This window comes from Caretta caretta, chromosome 14 (assembly GCF_965140235.1).
Source record: "Caretta caretta isolate rCarCar2 chromosome 14, rCarCar1.hap1, whole genome shotgun sequence".
Taxonomy (NCBI): Eukaryota; Metazoa; Chordata; order Testudines; family Cheloniidae; genus Caretta; species Caretta caretta.
Genome location: NC_134219.1, coordinates 14329713 through 14354600, shown reverse-complemented (window position 1 = coordinate 14354600; position 24888 = coordinate 14329713). Strand labels below are relative to the sequence as shown.

The window sequence follows — 24888 nt, the reverse complement described above, 5'->3', positions numbered from 1 at the left end:
TAAAATCAATCTTATTTAAGGTTCAAAAACAGTTTTACGGCTTCACAAACTGAATTCATTTATCAAGTTCAAATGAGAAATTAGGTTTGCTAGGATAAACGTACAGCAGCCCCCTCCTGGACGCCACATAATGATTGCCCATGTAGACTCTCACTGCACTGAAAGTTCTCTAGAGGTTATTAGGGAGTTAGAAGCGCAAACATAGGAATGAGAGCAACAGGGCAACTAGGCTCACAAAGCACTTAGCACCAGTGCGCGACATTTCAAGTTTGGCACAAGAGCATCATGGACGAGCCAGCAAGATTTGCACCTCCTGCTGGCACTAAGATATAAACTGAGGAAGAACCAGAGCAGACGGTAGGGAGCTCCGTACATGGGCTTCATGATTTGGAAATAAGGTATTTAAAAATGGATTGCATCTAAATCCAACAGTCATTCGTACTTCCAGAATTTATGTCTGTCAATAATAATTAACCAGACTTTTATAGAGCGTTTCTTTCACAGATTTATTGCAGTTTACAAATATTAAGCCTCAACACACCTGGGGTTTACAAAAATGATTTCATTCACCACTGAAATGCAGTTTCCTCTTGAGTGAAACATGGACTCTGTTTAATAGCCAAACAGTACAGGACAGGAAAAAGTTGTATCCAATCAAAACTGCAGAAGGAATTTAGATTGGCAAATGTAGGTACCCATAACAGAATTTGGCCAGGATACCAGGATTAAAATCCCAATACTCTTACAAAAGTGAGAGGGGACCTTTGATCCAGACAAGGCTTCACATCTCACCAGAAAGATGACACCATCAACTACTGGAGTCTCCAGGCTGAATGTGTAGATCACACAACTATAGCAACAGCCCTTAGCTCCACCTCCAGGGCTGCAACTGCTGCACCAGTGCAGAGGAAACCAAGCTGAAGTCTGGTCAGCTTCAAGTTAGCCTCAGGGTTTCCAAGATCCCAGACTGGTGAAGGGGAAGAATGAGGCAGGCATAGTTTTACAAGAAGTTACTTCCTCCTGTACTCCTGGTAGCAGATAGGAGATTACATCATCTGTGAGTTGCTGAATCACTACCAAACTGCGCTCCTCTGCAGCTCTATTCAGGCATCAGCTTAAATTGCTCGTGTCCAAGAACAGCCATGGGGCAGATGGGTTTGAAGGACTCAGGTGATCTTTTAATTATTCTAATGTCTTCTCACTGCAACATACCTAAAAGGTTATGGTCCCTACACAGAAGGGATTGACATATATGGAATTTATAATCCGAGTCAATCCAGTCCAGATTCAGTTCAGTTCTAGAGCCAGAACATGCTGATTCTGCAGAAGGAGCAACCTTTGAAAATTCCGTTTGTCTGTGGTGAATAAGTAGCCTTCCCTGTTGAGCATGGGTGAGAAAGACTGTGAAGTTACCCTTCCAAATGTAAGTCAGTGCAGAGCTGCCTCCCCAAATCTGCAGGCAGACAGAGATCCAGTGCCCCTTGCTCAGAACCCTGCTAGGAGCCAGAGTGAAATTGACATGACAGGTCAGTTTCACGGCCACCATTCAAAATGCAGTCAGCAGAAGTGAAATTGTCAGGAATCACATCAACTTTTTGTTGCTACTGGTGACTGGGAAAGATATCACTAGCAAAGAGACAAGCATTGGAGTTATCCCTGGGGGAGGAGGACGACCCCAAAAAACAGAGGCTGGTGGAAGGGTACAGTAGTGAAGCTCATGCTTCAAGGTTTCAGCTGGCCACCTGCAGGGGTCTGGAGGGGGTTTCCCTGCCCAACATATTCTGGAAGCCTCAGGGATAGCCATGGCTGGAGATGGGAGATTGGGTGTAGCGGGCCAGAGCTCTGATGTGACATGGAGCATTCTCTCTCTCAGGTACTTTGGCTGACTGGTTCCTGCTCAAATGCTCAGGTCTAACTGATTGCCATATGTGGGGCTGGGGAGGTATTTTCCCCCAGTCAGATTGGCAGTGAGCTTGGAGGTTTTTCCACTTTCCTCTGCAGTATGTGGGTGTGTGTCACTTGCCAGGATCATCATTTTCCTGCCGGGTGGGGGGGGAAGAGGTTGGACACTACTGCACCTCAGTCTTTCCTTGTCTCTGCCTGTAGCACATAACAGACTAGTCTCCCATGGGCTGTAATGCTGCCATCTAATTTAAATGGCTGGGTTTAGAATGCGAGTGCTGGGTGGCATTGGTGGCCAGTGATACACAGGAGGTCAGAACAGATGATCTGGTGGTCCCTTCTGGCCTTAAACTTTACGAAGACCCTCTGCCATGCAGCAGCCAGAAGGCTCTAGAGTGGGCAGTGGAGACAAAGTACACTCCCTTCTACCAGCTAGAGGAGATGTAGCTCCACATTGCAGACATCCATTAGCCAGAAAGTTGATATTAAAACTACAGCCTCTAAACAGGATCCAGGTGCAGCACAATTGTGAAATCCCAGCAGCTGGGTGGCAGAGCGGCTGGGCTTCTCACCAGCATGCTGCCCCCAATTTCTTACATGTAGCCCTTAGAATAAAACCAAGCCACACTCCCAGCATGCTGAAGACAGGCAAAGAGAGACACCAAAATCCTACCTCATGAAGCCCAGGAACATTATGAGAATGAGGCTGACGAGCCAGCCAGCGGTAGCAAAGGCCTTCGGCATGGTTAGGGCTCCTGTCCCAACGATAAGGTTGAACATGTAAACCAGGCCAACCTGCAATCATCCAGATAATCAGCATTAGATAATGCAGCAGCCCTGGGGATCAGCTAAGATAACTCACTGACATGGCAGGTTGTGTGTGGGGAATGTGATCTGTATGCATGTCTAGGAAGGATAAGCACAAGGTAAAAGTACATACAAGTGGAGGGGAACACTCTGAGAGTCAGAAAGGTTGTGCAGTGGATTAGTGCACTAGCACAGCACAGGTCAGGATTGATGTTCCCCGCCAGATTTGTTCTATTTACAATTTATGGAATGTTAAAAAAAAAAAAGAAAAGAAAAAATCAATGGAATCTTTAATAGACATCTGAAGTCTATTTAATAGACAATAGAAGTCTGCACTCCTGCCTGCACTCCTGCCTGCACTATGCCTGGTTGAGGCCAGAATGATCCTACCTGATTTTCATGAAATTCATTTCATTATTTTATTTTTTAAATTAAAGGAAATTCGTTATTCAGGCAGTAAATTCCTATCAACAGCTAGGGAGAGAAGGCACCTTCCAGCCACCCTGGGGAGAGTCAGGCTCCAGGGATTAAATCTTTGCTGACGAGCATAAATGCAAGAGGCACCATCACTACACACAGGCTGCCCTAGTGAAGTCAGTGTTTAACCTGAAACTGAAGGTCTGGAGCTGAAATAGCCTCAAGCACTAGACACTTTCCACTTCCATTATCCTACCACCATTCTTTGTAAAGTATGGCTGAGCCAGCAAAACCAGATCTGCTGACCAAAGGAGACTGGCCTCCAAGCATCTTGTGACCTATACTGTTGAACAATATTTGTGGTTGGAAGCCCTCAGCTTGGTGCACATAATTCTCTCACTCAGCATCTTTGTGCTTGGAAGCACAGAGACAGAGGGGCCCTTTGCAACAAGAGAGAATGGACTGTGTCATGATGTGGTCCACTCATGTTTCCTCAGAATCAAGCTATTCCTTTATCACAAGCAGTTTTAATCAAAGTGCAGCTGAGGCCTAATCTAAACACAAAGTTGCACTGGTTTAACTAAAGATGCAATTTTAAACTGATTTAGTTAAAATGGTGAAACTTTGTGTGTGAATATCCTTCAATTGATTTAACCTGTCTTAAATCAATGTAAGGGCGTTCACACAGGGATTTGCATTGGTTTAATGTAGACAAGCCCTGAGAGTTGTAAACTGGTCAAAGTGACTGCCAGATTGAAGGCAAGGAAATAATTTTCCTCCATGCTGCATGACTGAGGAGTTCTGCCTTTTTCCTCTGAGACACTGAGCAGGGATCGTAGAAATGGTGGGCAATTCCTCCACAACCTACTTCCTTCCACTGTACAAGGACTGGTCTATCCCATTTCCTGTTTCACTGTTTCTGTTCTAAATTGTCCCCACTTCAGTCACATGTAGTGCTTAGGGTCACCACAATGCAAATGGTGGAAAAGAAACAGACCCCACCTGCTGTGCTAAAGGAAGAAGGTGAAGACTGAGCAAAGGGAGGAGACTTTGCCCTCCCATTCTTAATGCAAACATGGTATGGGACACACCCTGAGAGTCTCCCCACTTCCTTATAAACCATGAGAATTTTTGTGTAAACGAGGGAGAAACCCACATATAGTGCTTGGCGTGGCCAGAGATCATAGGAGCCAAGCTTGGAGACATCATACAAAACACAACGCAAAGTCTTTTTTGTTAAGCTCACAACGAGACACTATACCTTTTCGCTGTTCAAACATGAACATCAGCTGATCCACCAAAGGACTAAAATGCAGCCTTCCGGTTTGCAGAGAGGCTCATGTCACTCAGTTGGCAGGCTCCCATTTCCCGCTTACTTCCCCTTGTGTTGAGAGTGCCCAGGGGCCTGACTCACTTTGCAATGAAGGACTTGGACAGAAACCCAGATGATTTTTCTTGGCTTTGGTTGAACAGATGCCAAGACTGGCATCATGTTACTGTCCTCAGACTCTGGGGTAGAGATAGCCCAGCATCCTCAGAGGAAATGAGATAGCTACAGTTCCCTAGAACTCAGACTCCAGGAATTTCTGCAACACTAATATTTTGAACTATGCATGCAGTCAGAAAAGCAACTAAAAACATCCCAGGATTCCATATTCCCCCTCCATGGGGAAGATCAAATTGGGTTGGCTTACTAGTCAAAAGATGATTTTGCTAATGTCAGTACTGGAAATTCACTTAAAATAAAGAAATCAAAACCCATTAAGAAGAGAGCAGATTTCCTTCTCAACATAAGTTCTGAAAGCTTTAGTACTGGTTCACCAAAGTGTTTCTGCTCTTGGCAAGTCACAAAATACTGGACCTTGAAAGTGAGCGTGACAACTACTTTATTAGTAGTTTGTTTTTTTTTAAATGTTGACTATGAAAAAATGTCAACAGTTTCAAGAAAAACATTTTAAAAGGTACTTCTGCACCAATTCCCTATTCTAGCAATGTCTGAGATGTTCATGCTATTAGTGAAGTTAAAAAAAAGTGACTACTTCATATTCTCTCACATAATATTTTCTCCACCTAACTGAGCCAACTGGAATCTCTTGAACATGAAAATGCTTAAGACCACAAACTATGCAAAAGCACAAGACAATAAAAATTATCAAAAAACTGTAATCAGGCAGGAAATGCTTAAAATCAGATTTTTCTGATTACTGTGTTGCTGCCCCGCCCCCTTCACTTTTCAGTTCTGGCCTGCTTTTAGCTGCCAATACTCTTATGAGCATAATGCCCCGTTCTACCCTCAGCTTTTGAGGGTTCCTAGACTCGAGATGAATGTTTTTAGCATTTGAAAGCTGAGATTCCTGGATCTCAGGTGGTGGAAAACATTCGTTCTATCTTTAATGGTTCTTGAGATAACCATTAAGATCGCTTCAGAAATGAAGCTATGGGGAAGTAATATGTGACAATTTTATTATCTGATATTTTGTGAACCCCCATTAGATATAAAAAAAATCAGCATTCCCAATGGTGTACAGAACTAAATGCTAGCATTGTGGGTTCATGAAATATCCGATCTTAAAATGGTCACTAGTGCCCCAGGCTAGCCAGGCATTTTTAATATGCAGGAGTTAATACAGCAAATCCCACACTTCAGACTCGTATTTTAGATTCCTGAGCTATGCTCTGCCATTTATATCATCACCATAATAAATCAAGAAATCCAAATTTAACTACTAATTTTGAGATTATGCATAAGAAAGAATAGACTCTAGCTTATGCTCACAGAGCTGTATTGTCTTTGCAGGGCCCAGGTTGAAGAGAAGTCAAGTCTAGTGTTCTGAGCACAAGGCTGAGAGGCAGAAATACCTGATGTTCTAATCCCTCTAGTAGTGACTGTCACTTTACTTCAATGCCTCAGTTTCCCCATCTGTAAAATGGATATTATACTTACCTACCTCATAAAGGATGCTGTGAGGACTGATCATTTGGGACATCCCATTGAAAAAAATCACTTCTGTCTGAATGTTTTTATTTATCATTGTTACAATTAATATGTGAAATGACTAACAAACAGATCAGAGGAAAAAAGGTTTGCCCCCTTAAGCTTTCAATTTGTTTTCTTTTTATATTTGACAATGCTTTGTAGATAGTGAATTTCAGCATCCCACACAGCTGCACCTATTTGTGCAAGTCTTTCACATGAGATCAGGGGAGAGAAGGAAAAGCTTGTTTTAAAAATGTGGAAGTAAAACCATAAAAATGGGCAAGGGGGCTCAAGGGCAAGTGTAGTATCAAACTACTTGTAACTCATTTTTTCAAATCGATTAAGTATCAGGTTGATGGTGTCCCTTTAAGGTTTGTAGAGTAACTGGCGATGTAAAACAATACGCAAATACTATGCATTATAACTGATTATTTAAAATTAGTTTGTATCAGTGAACAGATGCATCTCAAAAGACACATGGACCAGAGACAGGCAGTAAGGTGATGCCATTTTCACATTCACATTTCTGACCATAAATACAGATGAAAAAAGGACCAAGCCAAACTTAACATATAAAGTCTCAAAGATAGGATGAAAGTTCTCTAAGCTAACTCACTAAACTCTAGATACTTGGGTCCCTTTCAAACTCTGAAGTGGCCCTTGTTGTGGTGTAATTCAAACCAAGATCTCTTGGGCAACAAGCTAAACATGTTCTACTGCCCTTACCCTAATGTCTTCCAGCATTCCTTGCAACTTTGACATTGATTACTGTGTTCACTGGGAACCAGGAAGATAAGTAACAACATACCCTGAGAATAAGCAGGGTTGTGAAGAGAAGACACTGAACTAACAGCAGTGGTACATCCCAATGGTAATACTCACGTAAGGAGAGTACAGCTCCCCTGTGTCGGTAATGCCACCCGCCATGTTTGAGACTAGAGGGGCCTGGAACGGAGAAGTAGGTATCTTCTGTCTCTGCTACGTCTGGCCTAAAGAGACAACATGTCCAAGCCTGGTTATCATTATCAGCAGCTGCTCACGATGCCACTGAAAGACCGATGGACAACAATGGGCAACCCATTACTGTAAACAGAGAAAGATTTGAGCCCAATTGCAATTGGGACTCTGTCCTGCCCTGGGATATGAGCACACCTCCAGATGTCCCATCCTCCAACACACTGTCCTGACACCTCCGTTCAAAATCCTTAACATTTGTGCCCTATGTCAAGACAGTAATCAGATAGCCCTACTCTTTTTCCCTGCACATCAGATACTTACCAGTTACCAACTGCAAGAAGCCGGCAGTGCAAGAGAGGAGCAGATCATTCCATAATTGCCCTGTTCTGTACACTCCCCCAGAAGCTCTAGTATGGGTAACCGTTGGAGACAGGATACTAGGATAGATGGACTGTCTGACCTATTATGGCAGCTCTTATGGAATGTACCAACCTTCCTGAAATGGCCATCAAACCAGGGATTTCCACTAACCCACTCAGTAGGAAAACCATGATTCTATAAAAGGATGATCTAATCATACTATCACCCAAATAATAATCAATATGCTTTAGAAATATACTGCCATCACGAGTTATTCTGCAGATTGCTACAATAAAAAACACCCAACAACCCCAATCTCTCCCCATATACTTTCCAAAAAACAGCCAGCTAACACTCTGAATGTAGAAACAGAATACATTGAAATTATACTTACCTAGGCCTCCAAAATAAAAGCATTTGGGGAACTTCACAACAGCAATAAAAGCGTCTGAAAAAAAGCCCTCTGAAGAATTTATAAGCCGTTAAAGAATTACAATTTGCCAATAAAATCACAACTCCAGTTACTTGAGAACTTAATCTAACTCATCCTGCTATATAGGAGAAACAGTTTGGGCCCTGTCTTATCAAGTAACTACACCAGCTGGCACAAATTATCAGTACAAACTCCCTCCTAGTCCACACACAGAAGAACATTCAACTAACTTCTGGCACCACCTCAATCACAACAATAAACATCTCCACAGCAGAGTAGTAGAGGAGGAAAAGCTAAAATCAGCTAAGAAATAGAACCCACTCCTAGATCACGATTCTGTTCTGGACAAGACAATATTCATCTCCAGTTCAATGGAGCAAACAACCCCACACAAGATAGTGATGCTAAAAACACTACAGCAAAGCCTAAAACAGATCAAAACCAAGAGAGACTGCTACCAAAGCATGCCCAGAATTATCATGCTAGCAGACACCTCATCATAGAAAAATGTGCAAATCTAAGGCAGACTCTCCCCAAATGCCCAGTGACAATAAATTAGAGGTGGGAACAAGGAGAGACAAAGCAAAGAGGAAACCCACGTGACACAGACTGATTTGGAGACACAGTCTACTCCCTTGTCCAAAATACAACCCGAGGGGGGGGGGGAAAGGCATGAAAGAGAAACATCGCACCCCAGAGTCTCCCCCACATCCCACCCCACTTCCCAACCCCCCAGCTCCCACCCCAGAGTCCCCCCACATACCACCCCACTTCCCAACCCCCCAGCTCCCACCCCAGAGCCCCCCCACATCCCACCCCATTTCCCAACCCCCCAGCTCCCACCCCAGAGCCCCCCCCACATCCCACCCCACTTCCCAACCCCCCAGCTCCCACCCCAGAGCCCCCCCCACATCCCACCCCACTTCCCAACCCCCCAGCTCCCACCCCAGAGCCCCCCCACATCCCACCCCACTTCCCAACCCCCCAGCTCCCACCCCAGAGCCCCCCCCACATCCCACCCCACTTCCCAACCCCCCAGCTCCCACCCCAGAGCCCCCCCCACATCCCACCCCACTTCCCAACCCCCCAGCTCCCACCCCAGAGCCCCCCCCCACATCCCACCCCACTTCCCAACCCCCCAGCTCCCACCCCAGAGCCCCCCCCCACATCCCACCCCACTTCCCAACCCCCCAGCTCCCACCCCAGAGCCCCCCCCACATCCCACCCCACTTCCCAACCCCCCAGCTCCCACCCCAGAGCCCCCCCCACATCCCACCCCACTTCCCAACCCCCCAGCTCCCACCCCAGAGCCCCCCCCACATCCCACCCCACTTCCCAACCCCCCAGCTCCCACCCCAGAGCCCCCCCCACATCCCACCCCACTTCCCAACCCCCCAGCTCCCACCCCAGAGCCCCCCCACATCCCACCCCACTTCCCAACCCCCCAGCTCCCACCCCAGAGCCCCCCCCACTTCCCAACCCCCCAGCTCCCACCCCAGAGCCCCCCCACATCCCACCCCACTTCCCAACCCCCCAGCTCCCACCCCAGAGCCCCCCCACATCCCACCCCACTTCCCAACCCCCCAGCTCCCACCCCAGGGCCCCCCCACTGCCCAAGCCCCCCACCTCCCACCCCAAAGCCCCCACAACACCAAAGCCCCCACACTGCCCGAGCCCCCCCACATCCCACCCTAGAGCCCCCACAATCCCCAATCCCCATCTCCCACCCCAGAGCCCCCCCACATCCCACCTACTTCCCAACCCCACAGCTCCCACCCCAGAGTCCCCCCACTGCCCGAGCCCCCCACCTCTCACTCCAGAGCCCCCACAATACCCAACTCCCACCTCCCTTGGGAGCCCCCCACCTCCCACTCCAACTCCCCCAGCGCCCATCTCAGGGACCCCCCAGCTCCCACCCCAAAGCCCCCAGCTTCCACCCCACCCCAGGGCCCCCGCACTGCCCAACCCCCCACATGTCACCTCAGAGCCCCATCTCTCAGACCGACTCCAAACCCCGTCCCCGCCCCACAGGCAGCTAGCTCCTCCCGTACCTGCGCTCCCAAGGACCCGGCCAGCTCACCCGAGACGCCACCCTCATCCCATGGAACGTACAGAGCATGCGCGGACTCACCGCGCAGCGGTAAGACCTTCCGCACGCGTAACGAGGCCAACCCTAGCCCCTGCTCCGCCGATTGGATGCGCTGGATCACGTGCGGGAGCGCGCAGCCGTGCGGCCGCACTCGACTCGGTGGCATGCGCCCTAGGTGAGGCAGTTCAGCGGCCCGCAGCGGGTCGGACCAAGACAGGAGGTGCCTTGTAGCCCCAGGACCGCATGGGCTAGATATCCCCCCCCCGGGCTGGGCGCCCCCCATAGCCCCCCACCCGGGGCTGGGTGTCCCCCTCCATTGCCTCCCAGCCGCAGCCCACGGGGGGCCAGCTATCCCACCTGGGGCTGGGCGAGAGAGGGGCTGGATGCCACCCCGGCTCCTCCCCCGCACCTGGGGCTGGGCGAGAGAGGGGCTGGATGCCACCCCGGCTCCTTCCCCCCCACCTGGGGTTGGGCGACAGAGGGGCTGGATGCCACCCCGGCTCCTCCCCCCCACCTGGGGCTGGGCGAGAGAGGGGCTGGATGCCACCCCGGCTCCTTCCCCCCCCCCCCACCTGGGGCTGGGCGAGAGAGGGGCTGGATGCCACCCCGGCTCCTTCCCCCCCCCCCCCACCTGGGGCTGGGCGAGAGAGGGGCTGGATGCCACCCCGGCTCCTTCCCCCCACCTGGGGCTGGGCGACAGAGGGGCTGGATGCCACCCCGGCTCCTTCCCCCCCACCTCCCCTGTCCCCCCCCCACACCTGGGGCTGGGCGAGAGAGGGGCTGGATACCACCCCGGCTCCTCCCCCCCCACCTCCCCTGTCCCCCCCCCCACACCTGGGGCTGGGCGAGAGAGGGGCTGGATGCCACCCCGGCTCCTCCCCCCCACCTCCCCTGCCCCCCCCCCCCCACCTGGGGCTGGGCGAGAGAGGGGCTGGATGCCACCCCAGCTCCTTCCCCCCCCACCTGGGGCTGGGCGAGAGAGGGGCTGGATACCACCCCGGCTCCTCCTCCCCCCCCCACCTCCCCTGTCCCCCCCCCACACCTGGGGCTGGGCGAGAGAGGGGCTGGATACCACCCCGGCTCCTTCCCCCCCCCCCACCTGGGGCTGGGCGAGAGAGGGGCTGGATGCCACCCCGGCTCCTTCCCCCCCCCCACCTGGGGCTGGGCGAGAGAGGGGCTGGATGCCACCCCGGCTCCTTCCCCCCCCCCCCACCTGGGGCTGGGCGAGAGAGGGGCTGGATGCCACCCCGGCTCCTTCCCCCCCCCCCCCACCTGGGGCTGGGCGAGAGAGGGGCTGGATGCCACCCCGGCTCCTTCCCCCCCCCCACCTGGGGCTGGGCGAGAGAGGGGCTGGATGCCACCCCAGCTCCTTCCCCCCCACCTGGGGCTGGGCGAGAGAGGGGCTGGATGCCACCCCGGCTCCTCCCCCCCCACCTGGGGCTGGGCGAGAGAGGGGCTGGATGCCACCCCGGCTCCTCCCCCCCACCTGGGGCTGGGCGAGAGAGGGGCTGGATGCCACCCCGGCTCCTCCCCCCCACCTGGGGCTGGGCGAGAGAGGGGCTGGATGCCACCCCGGCTCCTCCCCCCCCACCTGGGGCTGGGCGAGAGAGGGGCTGGATGCCACCCCGGCTCCTTCCCCCCCCCCCCACCTGGGGCTGGGCGAGAGAGGGGCTGGATGCCACCCCGGCTCCTTCCCCCCACCTGGGGCTGGGCGACAGAGGGGCTGGATACCACCCCGGCTCCTCCCCCCCCACCTCCCCTGTCCCCCCCCCCCACACCTGGGGCTGGGCGAGAGAGGGGCTGGATACCACCCCGGCTCCTCCCCCCCCACCTCCCCTGTCCCCCCCCCCCCCACACCTGGGGCTGGGCGAGAGAGGGGCTGGATGCCACCCCGGCTCCTCCCCCCCACCTCCCCTGCCCCCCCCCACACCTGGGGCTGGGCGAGAGAGGGGCTGGATGCCACCCCGGCTCCTTCCCCCCCCACCTGGGGCTGGGCGAGAGAGGGGCTGGATACCACCCCGGCTCCTCCTCCCCCCCCACCTCCCCTGTCCCCCCCCCACACCTGGGGCTGGGCGAGAGAGGGGCTGGATGCCACCCCGGCTCCTCCCCCCCACCTGGGGCTGGGCGAGAGAGGGGCTGGATGCCACCCCGGCTCCTCCCCCCCACCTGGGGCTGGGCGAGAGAGGGGCTGGATGCCACCCCGGCTCCTCCCCCCCACCTGGGGCTGGGCGAGAGAGGGGCTGGATGCCACCCCGGCTCCGCCCCCCCACCTCCCCTGCCCCCCCCCACACCTGGGGCTGGGCGAGAGAGGGGCTGGATGCCACCCCGGCTCCTTCCCCCCCCACCTGGGGCTGGGCGAGAGAGGGGCTGGATACCACCCCGGCTCCTCCTCCCCCCCCACCTCCCCTGTCCCCCCCCCCCACACCTGGGGCTGGGCGAGAGAGGGGCTGGATACCACCCCGGCTCCTTCCCCCCCCCCACCTGGGGCTGGGCGAGAGAGGGGCTGGATGCCACCCCGGCTCCTTCCCCCCCCCCACCTGGGGCTGGGCGAGAGAGGGGCTGGATGCCACCCCGGCTCCTTCCCCCCCCCCACCTGGGGCTGGGCGAGAGAGGGGCTGGATGCCACCCCGGCTCCTTCCCCCCCCCCCCACCTGGGGCTGGGCGAGAGAGGGGCTGGATGCCACCCCGGCTCCTCCCCCCCACCTGGGGCTGGGCGAGAGAGGGGCTGGATGCCACCCCGGCTCCTCCCCCCCACCTGGGGCTGGGCGAGAGAGGGGCTGGATGCCACCCCGGCTCCTCCCCCCCACCTGGGGCTGGGCGAGAGAGGGGCTGGATACCACCCCGGCTCCTCCCCCCCACCTGGGGCTGGGCGAGAGAGGGGCTGGATGCCACCCCGGCTCCTTCCCCCCCCCCCACCTGGGGCTGGGCGAGAGAGGGGCTGGATGCCACCCCGGCTCCTTCCCCCCACCTGGGGCTGGGCGACAGAGGGGCTGGATACCACCCCGGCTCCTCCCCCCCCACCTCCCCTGTCCCCCCCCCCCCACACCTGGGGCTGGGCGAGAGAGGGGCTGGATACCACCCCGGCTCCTCCCCCCCCACCTCCCCTGTCCCCCCCCCCCCACACCTGGGGCTGGGCGAGAGAGGGGCTGGATGCCACCCCGGCTCCTTCCCCCCCCACCTGGGGCTGGGCGAGAGAGGGGCTGGATGCCACCCCGGCTCCTTCCCCCCCCACCTGGGGCTGGGCGAGAGAGGGGCTGGATACCACCCCGGCTCCTCCTCCCCCCCCACCTCCCCTGTCCCCCCCCACACCTGGGGCTGGGCGAGAGAGGGGCTGGATACCACCCCGGCTCCTTCCCCCCCCCCCACCTGGGGCTGGGCGAGAGAGGGGCTGGATGCCACCCCGGCTCCTTCCCCCCCCCCCCCACCTGGGGCTGGGCGAGAGAGGGGCTGGATGCCACCCCGGCTCCTTCCCCCCCCCCCACCTGGGGCTGGGCGAGAGAGGGGCTGGATGCCACCCCGGCTCCTTCCCCCCCCCCCCCACCTGGGGCTGGGCGAGAGAGGGGCTGGATGCCACCCCGGCTCCTTCCCCCCCCCCCCACCTGGGGCTGGGCGAGAGAGGGGCTGGATGCCACCCCGGCTCCTTCCCCCCCACCTGGGGCTGGGCGAGAGAGGGGCTGGATGCCACCCCGGCTCCGCCCCCCCACCTCCCCTGCCCCCCCCCACACCTGGGGCTGGGCGAGAGAGGGGCTGGATGCCACCCCGGCTCCTTCCCCCCCCCACCTGGGGCTGGGCGAGAGAGGGGCTGGATACCACCCCGGCTCCTCCTCCCCCCCCACCTCCCCTGTCCCCCCCCCACACCTGGGGCTGGGCGAGAGAGGGGCTGGATACCACCCCGGCTCCTTCCCCCCCCCCCACCTGGGGCTGGGCGAGAGAGGGGCTGGATGCCACCCCGGCTCCTTCCCCCCCCCCCACCTGGGGCTGGGCGAGAGAGGGGCTGGATGCCACCCCGGCTCCTTCCCCCCCCCCCACCTGGGGCTGGGCGAGAGAGGGGCTGGATGCCACCCCGGCTCCTTCCCCCCCCCCCCCACCTGGGGCTGGGCGAGAGAGGGGCTGGATGCCACCCCGGCTCCTTCCCCCCCCCCCACCTGGGGCTGGGCGAGAGAGGGGCTGGATGCCACCCCGGCTCCTCCCCCCCCACCTCCCCTGGCCCCCCCCCCACCTGGGGCTGGGCGAGAGAGGGGCTGGATGCCACCCCGGCTCCTTCCCCCCCACCTGGGGCTGGGCGAGAGAGGGGCTGGATGCCACCCCGGCTCCTTCCCCCCCACCTGGGGCTGGGCGAGAGAGGGGCTGGATACCACCCTGGCTCCTTCCCCCCCACCTGGGGCTGGGCGAGAGAGGGGCTGGATACCACCCTGGCTCCTTCCCCCCCACCTGGGGCTGGGCGAGAGAGGGGCTGGATACCACCCCGGCTCCTCCCCCCCCACCTCCCCTGTCCCCCCCCCACACCTGGGGCTGGGCGAGAGAGGGGCTGGATGCCACCCCGGCTCCTTCCCCCCCACCTGGGGCTGGGCGAGAGAGGGGCTGGATACCACCCCGGCTCCTCCCCCCCCACCTCCCCTGCCCCCCCCCCCACACCTGGGGCTGGGCGAGAGAGGGGCTGGATGCCACCCCGGCTCCTTCTCCCCCACCTGGGGCTGGGTGAGAGAGGGGCTGGATGCCACCACGACTCCTTCCCACCCACCCGCCCCCCCCCCCACCCGGGCCTGAGCCTGAGAAGGGCTGGATGTCACCCCGGACTCCCCCCCCCCCCACCTGGGGCTGGATGTCACCCCAGACTCCTTCCCACCAACCTCCCTACCCCCCTTGGGGAGGGGCTGGATGCTGCCCATTTTCTCCCCCCTCCTTTCTGGGGCTGGAGAGTGATGGATCTGTGTCCCTCACTGCTTGGATGTGACGCAGTGGTGTGGGGGCAAATGGCTGCTCAGTGCTGACCTATCAGACTAGGGCCAGTTTTGGTGTGGGGCTCGTCTCTTGCATTTTCTCATCACCTCTTACAGGTGTCACTTAGCCAGTGTCTCCTTTGCTGAAAAGACCAGGATAACCCATTAGGGGAGCAGAAAAATGTATGTTGGGGGCGGGGGGGGGGGGGGGGGGGGGAGAGTTTGTAAGGAAGTAAAAAAAAAAAAAGTTGGGGCCCATTATTTAAAGGGGTCTCAATGAGAAAGTGAAATTCATTATAGTTACTCAGTTTCAAAGAACAGATGATGATGTACTTTTCCCTTGGCATCTTTAAAGACTTCAGTAAGTTACTTTCTGTCTCTCTTTCAGGTTGGAGACTATGAAGATTAACCAGAACACAGTCTTACAGGGGAAAAAGGTGACCCTGGTACCATACACCTCTGCTCATGTATGCCGGTATGTAGCCTGACATCTGTTTCTATTTTTAAAGTTCAACTTTATTTTTTAAGGGAATTTAGCGCTCATGGAAGGCTCTGGGTTACCAGCCCTGGGGCCTGAAATGATCTCTTTGTCTGTGTAAGTGGCACAGCACAAGCAGCAGCAATGCCTATGTTGGCTTGCCCCTATTCCTTGCTTCTGCTCCGGAGCAGCCACCTCCAGGTGTGAGATGGCAGCTCAAGGTCCTTGATCCCTCCCCTGAGACTGTCATCAAAGGTGGACAGCAAATGTCAGTGGTGATATTTGTTTATCCATGTGGACACTTGTCCAGTTAGAAGTGGGCTGAGCCCACTAGCTCATTTCACGTTGGCCACCAACCAGTCATCAGAACTGCTGCATTTTCAGTGCTCGCTATAACTTTTTCCAAATTGCTTGTGAACAGTGAAACTTCAACTCATAAAAGCTGAACTGGTCTCTGAAAAATTTAAACGTTAAGCCATGAGTTTGTAAACTGCAGACTTGGATGATTGCAGTCTCAGTGCAAAACAGACTCAAGGGAGGTGTCACACACCCCTATACTATACTTCATTTGTGTGCCTGGGTGAAGGAGTGTGTGTACTGATGCCTATGTTATTTCAGAAGTTATGTGAGCCTTGCAGCCCCTGGCCAATAGGGCATCTATAGCAACTTGTAGTTTTCTGAATAGGTTCATGGTCGGGGGACAGTCTGACCCTTAAAGATTTCAGTGGAACACAACAGGTGATGTTCTAAATAGGTCTGCATTCAGTTTGTGGCACTCTCCATCAGGTACCACGAGTGGATGAAATCGGAGGAGCTACAGCGACTGACCGCATCTGAGCCACTGAGCCTGGAGCAGGAGTATGAGATGCAGCGCAGCTGGCAGGAGGATGCAGATAGTGAGGTGTTTGAATGTTTTGCAAGAGTGGAAAGGTGTAGTGAACGCTTCCGCCTCACTGTTGTTCGGAATCACAGCTAGCTCTGAGTTTCTGGCAGGTGTGATTCTACAAGGCTATACTGTAAGGGGTGTGAGCCATTATAGCAGGGCAGTAGCCCCCCTAGAGTTAAGGGTGAGACTAGCTTACTATTTAACTGCCAGTTTTGTTCTAAATGCTCTAGAACAAAAGTGCTTAATCCGCTTGTCTTGAAAATTGCTGTGTCTCGGGGGGTGGGGAGTAGTGTTAGTGGTTCAAATTTGGGGTCATTTAAGGAGTAAGTTCTCAGGATATAACCTTCCCTCCCTTAAAAATTATGTAACCAGCATTTCTGGGTCTCACTGTCATCACTGGAACCTCTGAAAACCAGAGGTTAACCCTTGTCTTGGTCAGTAGTGACAGCACGAGAAGACATACTGAAAGGAGCCGAGGGATAGACTAGGTGACTCAACAGGTTGCTTCAGTCTCTTATGTTCACATTCAAGGTTCTTTGCCTGAATTTACTGTAAAAGGCGTTGAAGTGGGGAAACCTAATCCACATTAATTTTATATATTGCATCAAGTTAAAGTATTTGTGTGAGCCCTGGGTCCATGCAAACTGAAACCAGCATAGATTTTCTAGGGTGCTGCTGGTAGTGGCAGTTGTGATAAGCATGCCTGTCTGGCCCAGAGCCCTGATTACTGGTTCATACAGGCTATTAATACATGCAGGATGTTGCTTCTCTGCCCATTGTCCATCATCTTTATTGTCATACTTCAGTAATTTGTGAATGATTCTTAAACATGCCCTGTGAGTTCTGCTGCTGTCTCACTTTCCCCAGAATGCACGTTTATTGTACTGGAGACTGAGAGGTGGTCTGGGCAAGCAGGTACCGAGGAGGACTGCATGGTGGGGGATGTGAACCTGTTCCTCACAGATATGGAAGATCCAACAGTGGGGGAGATAGAAGTCATGATTGCAGGTACAATTAAGCACAGCCCCAGGCTAATGCCACTGTCACCCTAATGCCACCCTCTGCCCTGCAATAGCTGTTAGGTACGAAAGCATGCAACTGGCTTCAGGGGGATTCTGACAACTCTCCTCATCAGATAGTGGTAGCATTGGCTACAGCTAGATGGAAAGTAGGCAGATAACATACAAGCTTCCTGTGCTCAGAGCTCTACCAGTGCAATTCAGTCCTTATCTGCAATCCGCTTTCTGCTAGTCCAGCACATGACTGAGTTACAGGGTTTGTGTTATATAGATGGACACCAACGTCTGTTCTTTTCTCTTTTAGAGCCCAGCTGCCGTGGCCGAGGGTTTGGCAAGGAGACAACTCTGATTATGATGTTTTATGGTAAGGATGGCTAAATGTGGGAGGACGGAAGTGATGTGATAGGGACACACAGGCACACGTGCTCCCGTTGGCTGCTCTGCATATGTGGAGAGGGTGGTGGATATATACACCAGCCCCCATATTTAAGGAGCATGGGAATCTTGCTAGTCTGCAGTCATGACACAATGCAATGTTATGGAGATACATGTGTGCAGCTAGGGGTTCTTATCTCTCTTTCTCGCTTCTCCTGTAGGAGTAACAAAGCTGGGAATTACCAAATTTGAGGCTAAGGTTGGACAGGAAAATGAAGCTAGTATCTGCATGTTCAAAAAGCTTAATTTTAAGGAGGTGAGGTACCAGCCTGATCAGGAGAGCCTCCCCTTTTGAAGCAGCATTTAGCTAAGGCCTGAGATCAATCTGGGTTGTTCTTACCTTGTATATAGGTTGCCGTGAACAGGATCTTCCAGGAGGTGACATTGAGACTGGATGTGAATGAGCAGCAGAAACAATGGCTCCTGGAGCAAACTAACCACGTGGAGGAGAAACACTATAGTGTGAACCTACAGACTCGTGCCTCTGAGACCTGACATCTCTTCCAGAGGCAAGCAGTCCAGACCCCTGCTAAGTCTCCAGGGAGGAAGGGTTTGACAACATTACTGAGTGCAAGTATGGAAAACACTTGGGACTGAGTGAATCAAACGACAAACTGATTTGTTATTACTCCACATACCTGGTGTACCACCTGTGAAATGCTGATCTTCCACAGCAATCGCGACAGAGCATCTACAGCGGCATTCCTTTGCAATAGTGCCTGGAAGCTGGGATGGATGAACCGATGCTAACAGGTTAAGCATAGAAGTACACCTTGGCTGGGAATGGCCCTTTTAGTCACAAAGCTCCCTCTGCCCTGTTCTAGGAAGGGACTGTCTACACCTCCAACGTCTATAAACATCAGTGAATTGGACAGCAATGCTGTCAGTCTATGGATGAGCAGAGTAGACTGGGTTCCTAGCTAAAACCCCACCATCCGTAGCAGAGTTCCCAGTGTCACAAATGGAGTCTGAGCCACAGGAGACTCTGGCCTGCTTTGTCACATGAACCGACACATACAATGTGACTTAACATGATCTAGTAGGCAAAATAGCTCATTTGCCATCCGTGGCTGGTAAAGTGGTGGTTACAAGATTAAAAAATAAAAATAAAGTCAGTGGATCTGCTAGACAAGTTGTTACTATTCCAGTTACTGCAGGCACCAGGTTTTCCCCTCTTGGCTTTGTGCTTAATCTTGGTGTGCCACCATTGGCAGCTGCCCCACCATCTACTTGTGCATGTTTTAAGCCGTTGTGTAGCTCATCACAGCTCTTGGCTAGTGTGAGCACAGCTTAATGGGAGAGGCCGGTACAACTAAGATCAGAGAGGGGTTGAGTGCCCTCCTCTCCCATTGAAGTGAATTTGTGTCGTGGGTACTTCATAAAGGACACCTGGCTGACTTCCTTCGAGCCAGCCATGGTAAACTATAACATTTCTAAAAGGTTAGGAACTAACGTGCTAAACTGCCAGCATGTAAAGAGAGCAATCAAAGAGGATGGAATCAGAGTACTAAATTACCTCTGTGCATCAGACTTCAGCAGACGACGATTTTTGATAGGTAGAAATGCCTGTCTCAGAGTTGCTTGGTACAGGTACTGAAAAAGGGCCATCGCTGTGACAGGGTATCCATAAAAAGATGAGTGAGAAAATTAAATTGCACAGAGGATGTAAAGAATAAAGCAGCTGATCTGCTACTATGTTTATTTAAAATCATCTACATTACAAGACAACCAGAGAATGGCTAACCCCGAACCCAGCCTTTAAGGAAGCAATAAATAAAACCAGTGGAACTGACTGCTGCAAGGTGGTGTTGACACCTCTTAAGTCTCCAAACCAGGATTAGTGCTCAGGTGAACAAGAACATGCATTCTGATACCATAGTAGTCACTACTGGGTCCAGTTGGCCCACCTTGATTATCACTACAAAAGGTCCCCCTCCCCCGCTCTCCTGCTAGTAATAGCTCACCTTTCCTGATCAGTCTTGTTACAGTCTGTGTTGTAACAGCCATTGTTTCATGTTCTCTGTGTATATAAAATCTCCTCACGATATTTTCCACTGTATGCATCCGATGAAGTGAGCTGTAGCTCATGAAAGTTCATGCTCTAATAAATTTGTTAGTCTCTAAGGTGCCACTAGTACTCCTTTTCTTTTTGCAAATACAGACTAACATGGCTGCTACTCTGAAACCTGTCATACTTTGAGGTGGCGTCCTTGAGGGTAAGTGGTTGCTAGCAACCCTCCTCCATTATTTGACTGCAAGCTTTATAACTCAGCAAGGGAAATCTGACTGGCTCCCCTAATAGAATTGTTTAGCCATTCCAAAGAACAATCAGATCGTCACACATTAGCAACAGGCACTGGGCAGCTACTCAGAGCTAAACTGAATCAAGGGCAAGGAGGTGTAGTCAGTGCACCTAACACTCCCTCTTCAGAAAAGGCTGTTTGCAGTCACAGGCCAAGTCCCAGAGGGAGCAGCAATGGTTTGTTTCCGTTGTGGGGCAGGGTAGTAGGTTTTAACTGGCTTTTTTTTAAATCAGTAATTGTTGTCATGTGGAATTTTTAGTGCTGCTGTTTGTGGTGTTAGACCTAGGGCTTTCTATGCTGATTTTAGTTCATGTAAATGCATTTATTCCTATGACTAACATTAAAACCAAGTGCAGCAGAAGTGGATTGTGGCATTTTAATGAGTAAGTATTTAGTGTGGATTTTGTTATAGCAAAAGCCATGTGCAGTGTTGAAGTGAAGAGGAGCTTTACGTATAGCTGGGATTAAATTTACAAGGGCTAGTAATCTTCATGCTGTTTGATCACCAGCTGGAGTCAGGAATGAATTTTGTCTCCCTGGTACAATTTTGCCCAATAAGCCAGGTGCATTATGGGCTTTTCTCTGCTTCCACTAAACCAATTGCTATACACCTTTGCTGCAGAGAGAAATGGGAACTGAATGTACTTGCACTCTGGGATGCTAGTTTCTATGTCTGGATAGCTGCATTTTTCTCCCTTAAAAATCTACTGCCTAGAAACGTTGTTTTAAAAGTGCCACTGCTTACGGCATGAGGCCATTGAAATAAGGTTTATGCTGCTCTAGCAAAGTAATGATCGTGATTGCACTCAGTAGCTGGATGGGAACTGCATGTGTGCGAATGAAGAATTTTCTGCCTGAAGCTGGGCCTGTTCCTGCTGCAGTGAGAAGTCAATGGCGTAGTGTTGCTATGACCAACACTGGAACTAATTTTATTTTCCAACTTCTATATAGAATTCTCTCAACTTTCTGAAGAGAGGCCTGGGCTGCTGGACATTGTAGAAATGTAGTGGGGTAAAAGCCCTACTTTGATTACATTGCATGGAGTGAAAGACTTTGAATGGTGCTACTTTTGTTCCTCCTCTGTGATGCTGAAGTGGGCTAAGGCCTGTACGTGAGGTCTGGCAGCTAGTTGAAGTCAAACATTATATTCTAATAGAAATAAGTAACCCTTGACCCTATAAATGGAGCCATTTCATCCCATCCCTGCCACGTTATCTGTGTCAGGGGCATTATTAAAATGAGACAGACTCCATAGTGGACAAAACCAGGGGGCAATCTGCTGTTCCCAAAAGACCCATGGGGGGTGCATGTAAACAACCTAGGCCTGTGTGCTGCCCTCTACCTTACAACTGTTTCTTGTGCTGGGCCTGAAATGGTGCCAGACCAGGGGGAGAGAATGGCCTGCGGTTTGGTATGTGTGTCACTGGAAATTCTTCCCTCCTGCTCACTGGTGTCAAGGTCCTGAAGATGCCTGCTGCCCTGTGTCTGAGTTGTTCAGTCCTCACTTCTTGCTGGATTGAGGGGCTGAGAACACAAAAGACTAATGCATCTGTGTTGCTGCCGGTAGCTGGGTTCCCTTAGCAGTACCTCACCCTGTCTAGAAGTGCTAATGAGACCCAGCCCCTTTCTCTGACTAGAGGCTGTGACATGAATCATGAATTTCCTCCTCTGACTCTTGGAGCCCTGCCACCCTTCACAAAATCATATCCAAGTGAGAGTTATGAGCAAAGAGACGATAAACTTTAATGACATCCTCTCCTGCCCAAGCAAGTGCTTTCACTGCATTGGAAACAGAGCTGCAGAAATGTAACTGGGGATGAGGGACGGATGCAGTTTACAGTCAACAGGGCATTCAGAGGGTTGGAAATCTTCCATTTCAGCCTCCTGCTGGGCTTCATCTAAGAGGTACACAACAGCCATCCCTAAACACACTGCCTCCAGGTGATGGGACCCAAGCTGCAAGGCATATAAATCCAAACGAAGGATTAGGGATCAGGGTTCTTTGTAGTAACACGGTTATGATGTGTCACACCAAGAAAGTTAGCTGGGGCAGTGGGTTGTTCGGGGTAGGAAATTCTGATTTCTAGATAAAGGAGTTGAGCGAGGATAGGGAAGGCCTCAGAAAGCGACCCTGGAAAAAATGGGAACAGCAGCCATGGCACCACCACGCCAAGGGCCATGCTTCAGTGTCTACAGGAGGAACAGACTGGGGAGCGCACAGGACACAGTTCACAAAGGGAATGAATGGGCACTTGGCACTAAAGCCAGGAAATGCAATGGCCAGATGCAAGTAGCAGACACAAAAACACAGCCGTACGGACAGACCAATGCATTCAACCATTCTTACCTTTATAATAAATCTTTTAATTTAGTTAGCGAAATACATTGCATGGTTGTGTCTATAATGTGTGTGTACTATAGCTGGTGTTAGTGATTAATTCAAATAAACTCATTTTCCACACATTCTTTAATGCCATTAAAAAAAAAAAATCATCCAGGAGTTGATTCTCAGGATAGAATTGTTCAAGGGTAGCTACTGCACCTGCCTTTGTTTCAGGCTATTCAGGAGAGTGTTCCAAAGCGCTGGGAAGCAACTGACAAGTCTCAGTCTGGGGGATCTCAGCAGCAATATGGGGAGAGCTTCTTCGGGGGTGGTTGCTCCAGCTGCCTTTCGATTAGCCCATTTCTGTGAAGGGGGGAGGCCGTCAGCACTAATACTGTGAAAGGGACGGACTTGCTACTGTATCATCAGCCATCATATCTCTTGCAGTTCTTATGAAACTGCCCACTTTATTGTTCACTTCTGAGGGGAGCACCACCATGTAATGATTTTGCTGGGTTTCAGCTCTGCCCCAGCAACTGGCATCACATGCCCACTGTCGGACCCCCTGAGGAGTTGGGAACAATGGCATTCTGGTGCACTGTGCTGGAGAGGGGTGAAGGACTGAGCTAATGCAAAGATTTGTCCTTCACAAGGACAGCCTTTGCCCAGCAGGGTAGATGCTGTGAGTGAAGCACCCTTTGGAAATTGAGAGGCCTCCGTTTCCAGGGCTGGGACAGGAGTCTGACCTTCCCTTAATGACCTGATTTCTACCTTCGTCTCATTACACGTTCTCAGCTCCTTCTGTTTGCCATGCTCTTCTCTTTAAAGGGATCTGCCTCTGAGGAACTTCATGGCACAAACTGCCCTGCCCCTCCTCACTCTTTGGTCTCCACTTGCACGAAATGCCTGGTGCCTGGGTAAGCCTTTGGTAGAGATCAGTTGATATTGGAGGGCCAACCAGCCTGGATGCACACCCAGCCACTGGGTGAGGTATCCCACCTGCTGGAGGCTGCTGGACCAGCTTGTGCCCATCAGTGGCATTGCCATTGGAGACCTTGGCCCTGTGGGCCCTCAGTCTGACCAGGGCAGACTCCGGGAAGGTGCTGTAAGTCCTCGGTAGCTCTAGCTGCTTAACTGATGTCACCTTCTCCCCCTGCAGGCTCTTCTGTCCCTTCTTGTCATTAATTCTTTTCTGAGCCTGTTCCAGACCCCTCTCCAACTGGCATACATCCTCCATGACTCTAATGACCCGGTCAAACTGGTCCAGAAGGTTATTGACTGCAGAGGGTAGACGGTCCAAGTAAAACTGTACATTGTATGGCTCCAGGACAGGGCTCTCTGAAAGGGCCAGCTCCTCTGAGCTGCAGGAGCTGGAGGAGACGGTGGAACTGGCACAGCGGAAGATGGTGCCAGCAGACAGGAGGCGGGAGCGTTTGGAGTTCCTGGAGGAGCGTGAAATCAAGGAGTCCATCCCTTCAAACTTTACTTTGTGGCGGAACTGAATGACAAGGAAAAAAGAGGAAATCCCCTGAGAATCCCAGAGCCTAGTGCTGCTACCTTTGGTGGGGTAAGAGGGCCCCAACAGTGCGCTCTTTCCTGCAGTGTTACTTATAGGCTTTTCCATCACACTTTATATTAAGGTTCCATTTATAATGGTTTAGGAAGGGTTAATAGATGGTTTAAATCATTAGAGTCCAGGTTGCTTACAGCCATCTTTTCCACATACTAGAGAGACAAGGTGTGGGAGGTAATATCTTATTGACCAACTTCTGCTGGTAAGAGAGACAAGTTTTTGAGCTGCATAGAGCTCTTCTTCAGGTCCCCTTGTCTCTTTCACCAACCTAAGATGCTACCTCATGCACCTTGTCTCTCTAATATCCTGGGACCAACATGGCTACAACACTGCAAACATACTACTCTCTCTAACATGCTTATAACTTCCATTAACCATTTATGAATGGAGCCTTAGATGGGGAAGCTAAGGCAAGTGACTTTCCCAAGGCCAGGCAAGAAGCCAGCGCAGGGAAATGAACCCAGATATCTCTTAGCCACAAGGCTGTCCTTCCCCTCTCCAAAGAGAGGAGCAATCCAAGATCGCCTTGCATTATATGCTCCACTCTCTGCTTCTTCCAAGTCTTGACCTGCTAGGATCAAATCACACCCATGTAATCCCACTGCAGCCAGTAGACCGACTGGGGGATAGCAGCTGGGTAAAAGCTGAGCCTTACTATCCAGAAGGAGAGGAAGGGGGAAAAGCGAGCCCTCTTACATGGAAGCTAAATTCCCTTCTCTTCCTAAAAGGCTGGTCACTCCAGGGCAGGATAGAGGTTAGGGAAGGATAGGGGGCTGGAGTACAATCTCAGTAACAGTGGTGTAAAGCCGAGGGACCCCACGGAAGGAGTTAATCCAGATGTACCCTGCTGTAAGATCAGACTTTACCCCAGCCTAAGAGTTGAGGGATTCAACCAGTGTTTAATTTGTAATGAAAAAGAGGCCGGGGCTCAAGCAATTTTTTTACATTCATAACTGATGCAACAAGCCCAGAGGTGCCAGGGCTTGGAA

At 52.5% G+C, this 24888-nt stretch overlaps 3 protein-coding genes across 14 annotated transcripts in view; 1 reads left to right on the top strand and 2 right to left on the bottom strand.

The window, feature by feature from the left end:
• Positions 1 to 10032, bottom strand: part of SLC38A12 (solute carrier family 38 member 12) — a 64887-nt gene extending 54855 nt beyond the window's left edge. Inside the window, exons 1-4 of one of the 5 annotated variants that reach the window (XM_048818988.2) lie at positions 9905 to 9959; positions 7815 to 7868; positions 6986 to 7092; positions 2576 to 2697 (exon numbers count right to left, since the gene is read on the bottom strand). In XM_048818988.2, the coding sequence (XP_048674945.1) occupies positions 2576 to 2697; positions 6986 to 7030 (167 nt within the window). In that variant the 5' untranslated portion in view covers positions 7031 to 7092; positions 7815 to 7868; positions 9905 to 9959. Of the gene's footprint in view, positions 1 to 2575; positions 2698 to 6985; positions 7093 to 7381; positions 7783 to 7814; positions 8365 to 9904 lie in introns of those variants that run through there. The other 4 variants (XM_048818986.2, XM_048818990.2, XM_048818987.2 and 1 more) reach the window with 4 other exon arrangements.
• NAT9 (N-acetyltransferase 9) lies at positions 9999 to 19824 on the top strand. Of its 4 annotated transcripts, none has more exons than XM_048818993.2 (7): positions 9999 to 10117; positions 15271 to 15357; positions 16147 to 16256; positions 17114 to 17254; positions 17570 to 17629; positions 17862 to 17956; positions 18052 to 19824. In XM_048818993.2, the coding sequence occupies exons 1-7, from the start codon at positions 10050 to 10052 to the stop codon at positions 18193 to 18195; spliced, it is 705 nt and encodes a 234-aa protein (XP_048674950.2). In that variant the 5' UTR covers positions 9999 to 10049; the 3' UTR covers positions 18196 to 19824. The 4 variants fall into 4 exon arrangements, with proteins under 4 accessions (XP_048674950.2, XP_048674953.2, XP_048674951.1 ...); XM_048818994.2 differs by having other exon boundaries at positions 10085 to 10162; XM_048818996.2 differs by lacking the exon at positions 17114 to 17254.
• A 2519-nt stretch (positions 19825 to 22343) lies between these two features.
• The window catches only part of LOC125621747 (polycystin-1), a 62074-nt gene continuing 59529 nt past the window's right edge, over positions 22344 to 24888 (bottom strand). For 4 of the 5 annotated variants that reach the window (XM_048818979.2, XM_048818980.2, XM_048818981.2 and 1 more), the window contains one exon: positions 22344 to 23824. In XM_048818979.2, the coding sequence (XP_048674936.2) occupies positions 23108 to 23824 (717 nt within the window). In that variant the 3' untranslated portion in view covers positions 22344 to 23107. The remainder of the gene's footprint in view (positions 23825 to 24888) is intronic. The other variant, XR_007352576.2, reaches the window with a different exon arrangement.

Excerpts from the sequence above, each read along its gene's own strand:
- NAT9 (XM_048818993.2), top strand. The coding sequence starts at position 10,050 with ATGCGCTGGATCACGTGCGGGAGCGCGCAGCCGTGCGGCCGCACTCGA. Across the intron at positions 10,118-15,270 it reads CTCGGTGGCATGCGCCCTAG|GTTGGAGACTATGAAGATTA; the intron begins GTGAGGCAGTTC and ends TCTCTCTTTCAG. Across the intron at positions 15,358-16,146 it reads ACCTCTGCTCATGTATGCCG|GTACCACGAGTGGATGAAAT; the intron begins GTATGTAGCCTG and ends ACTCTCCATCAG.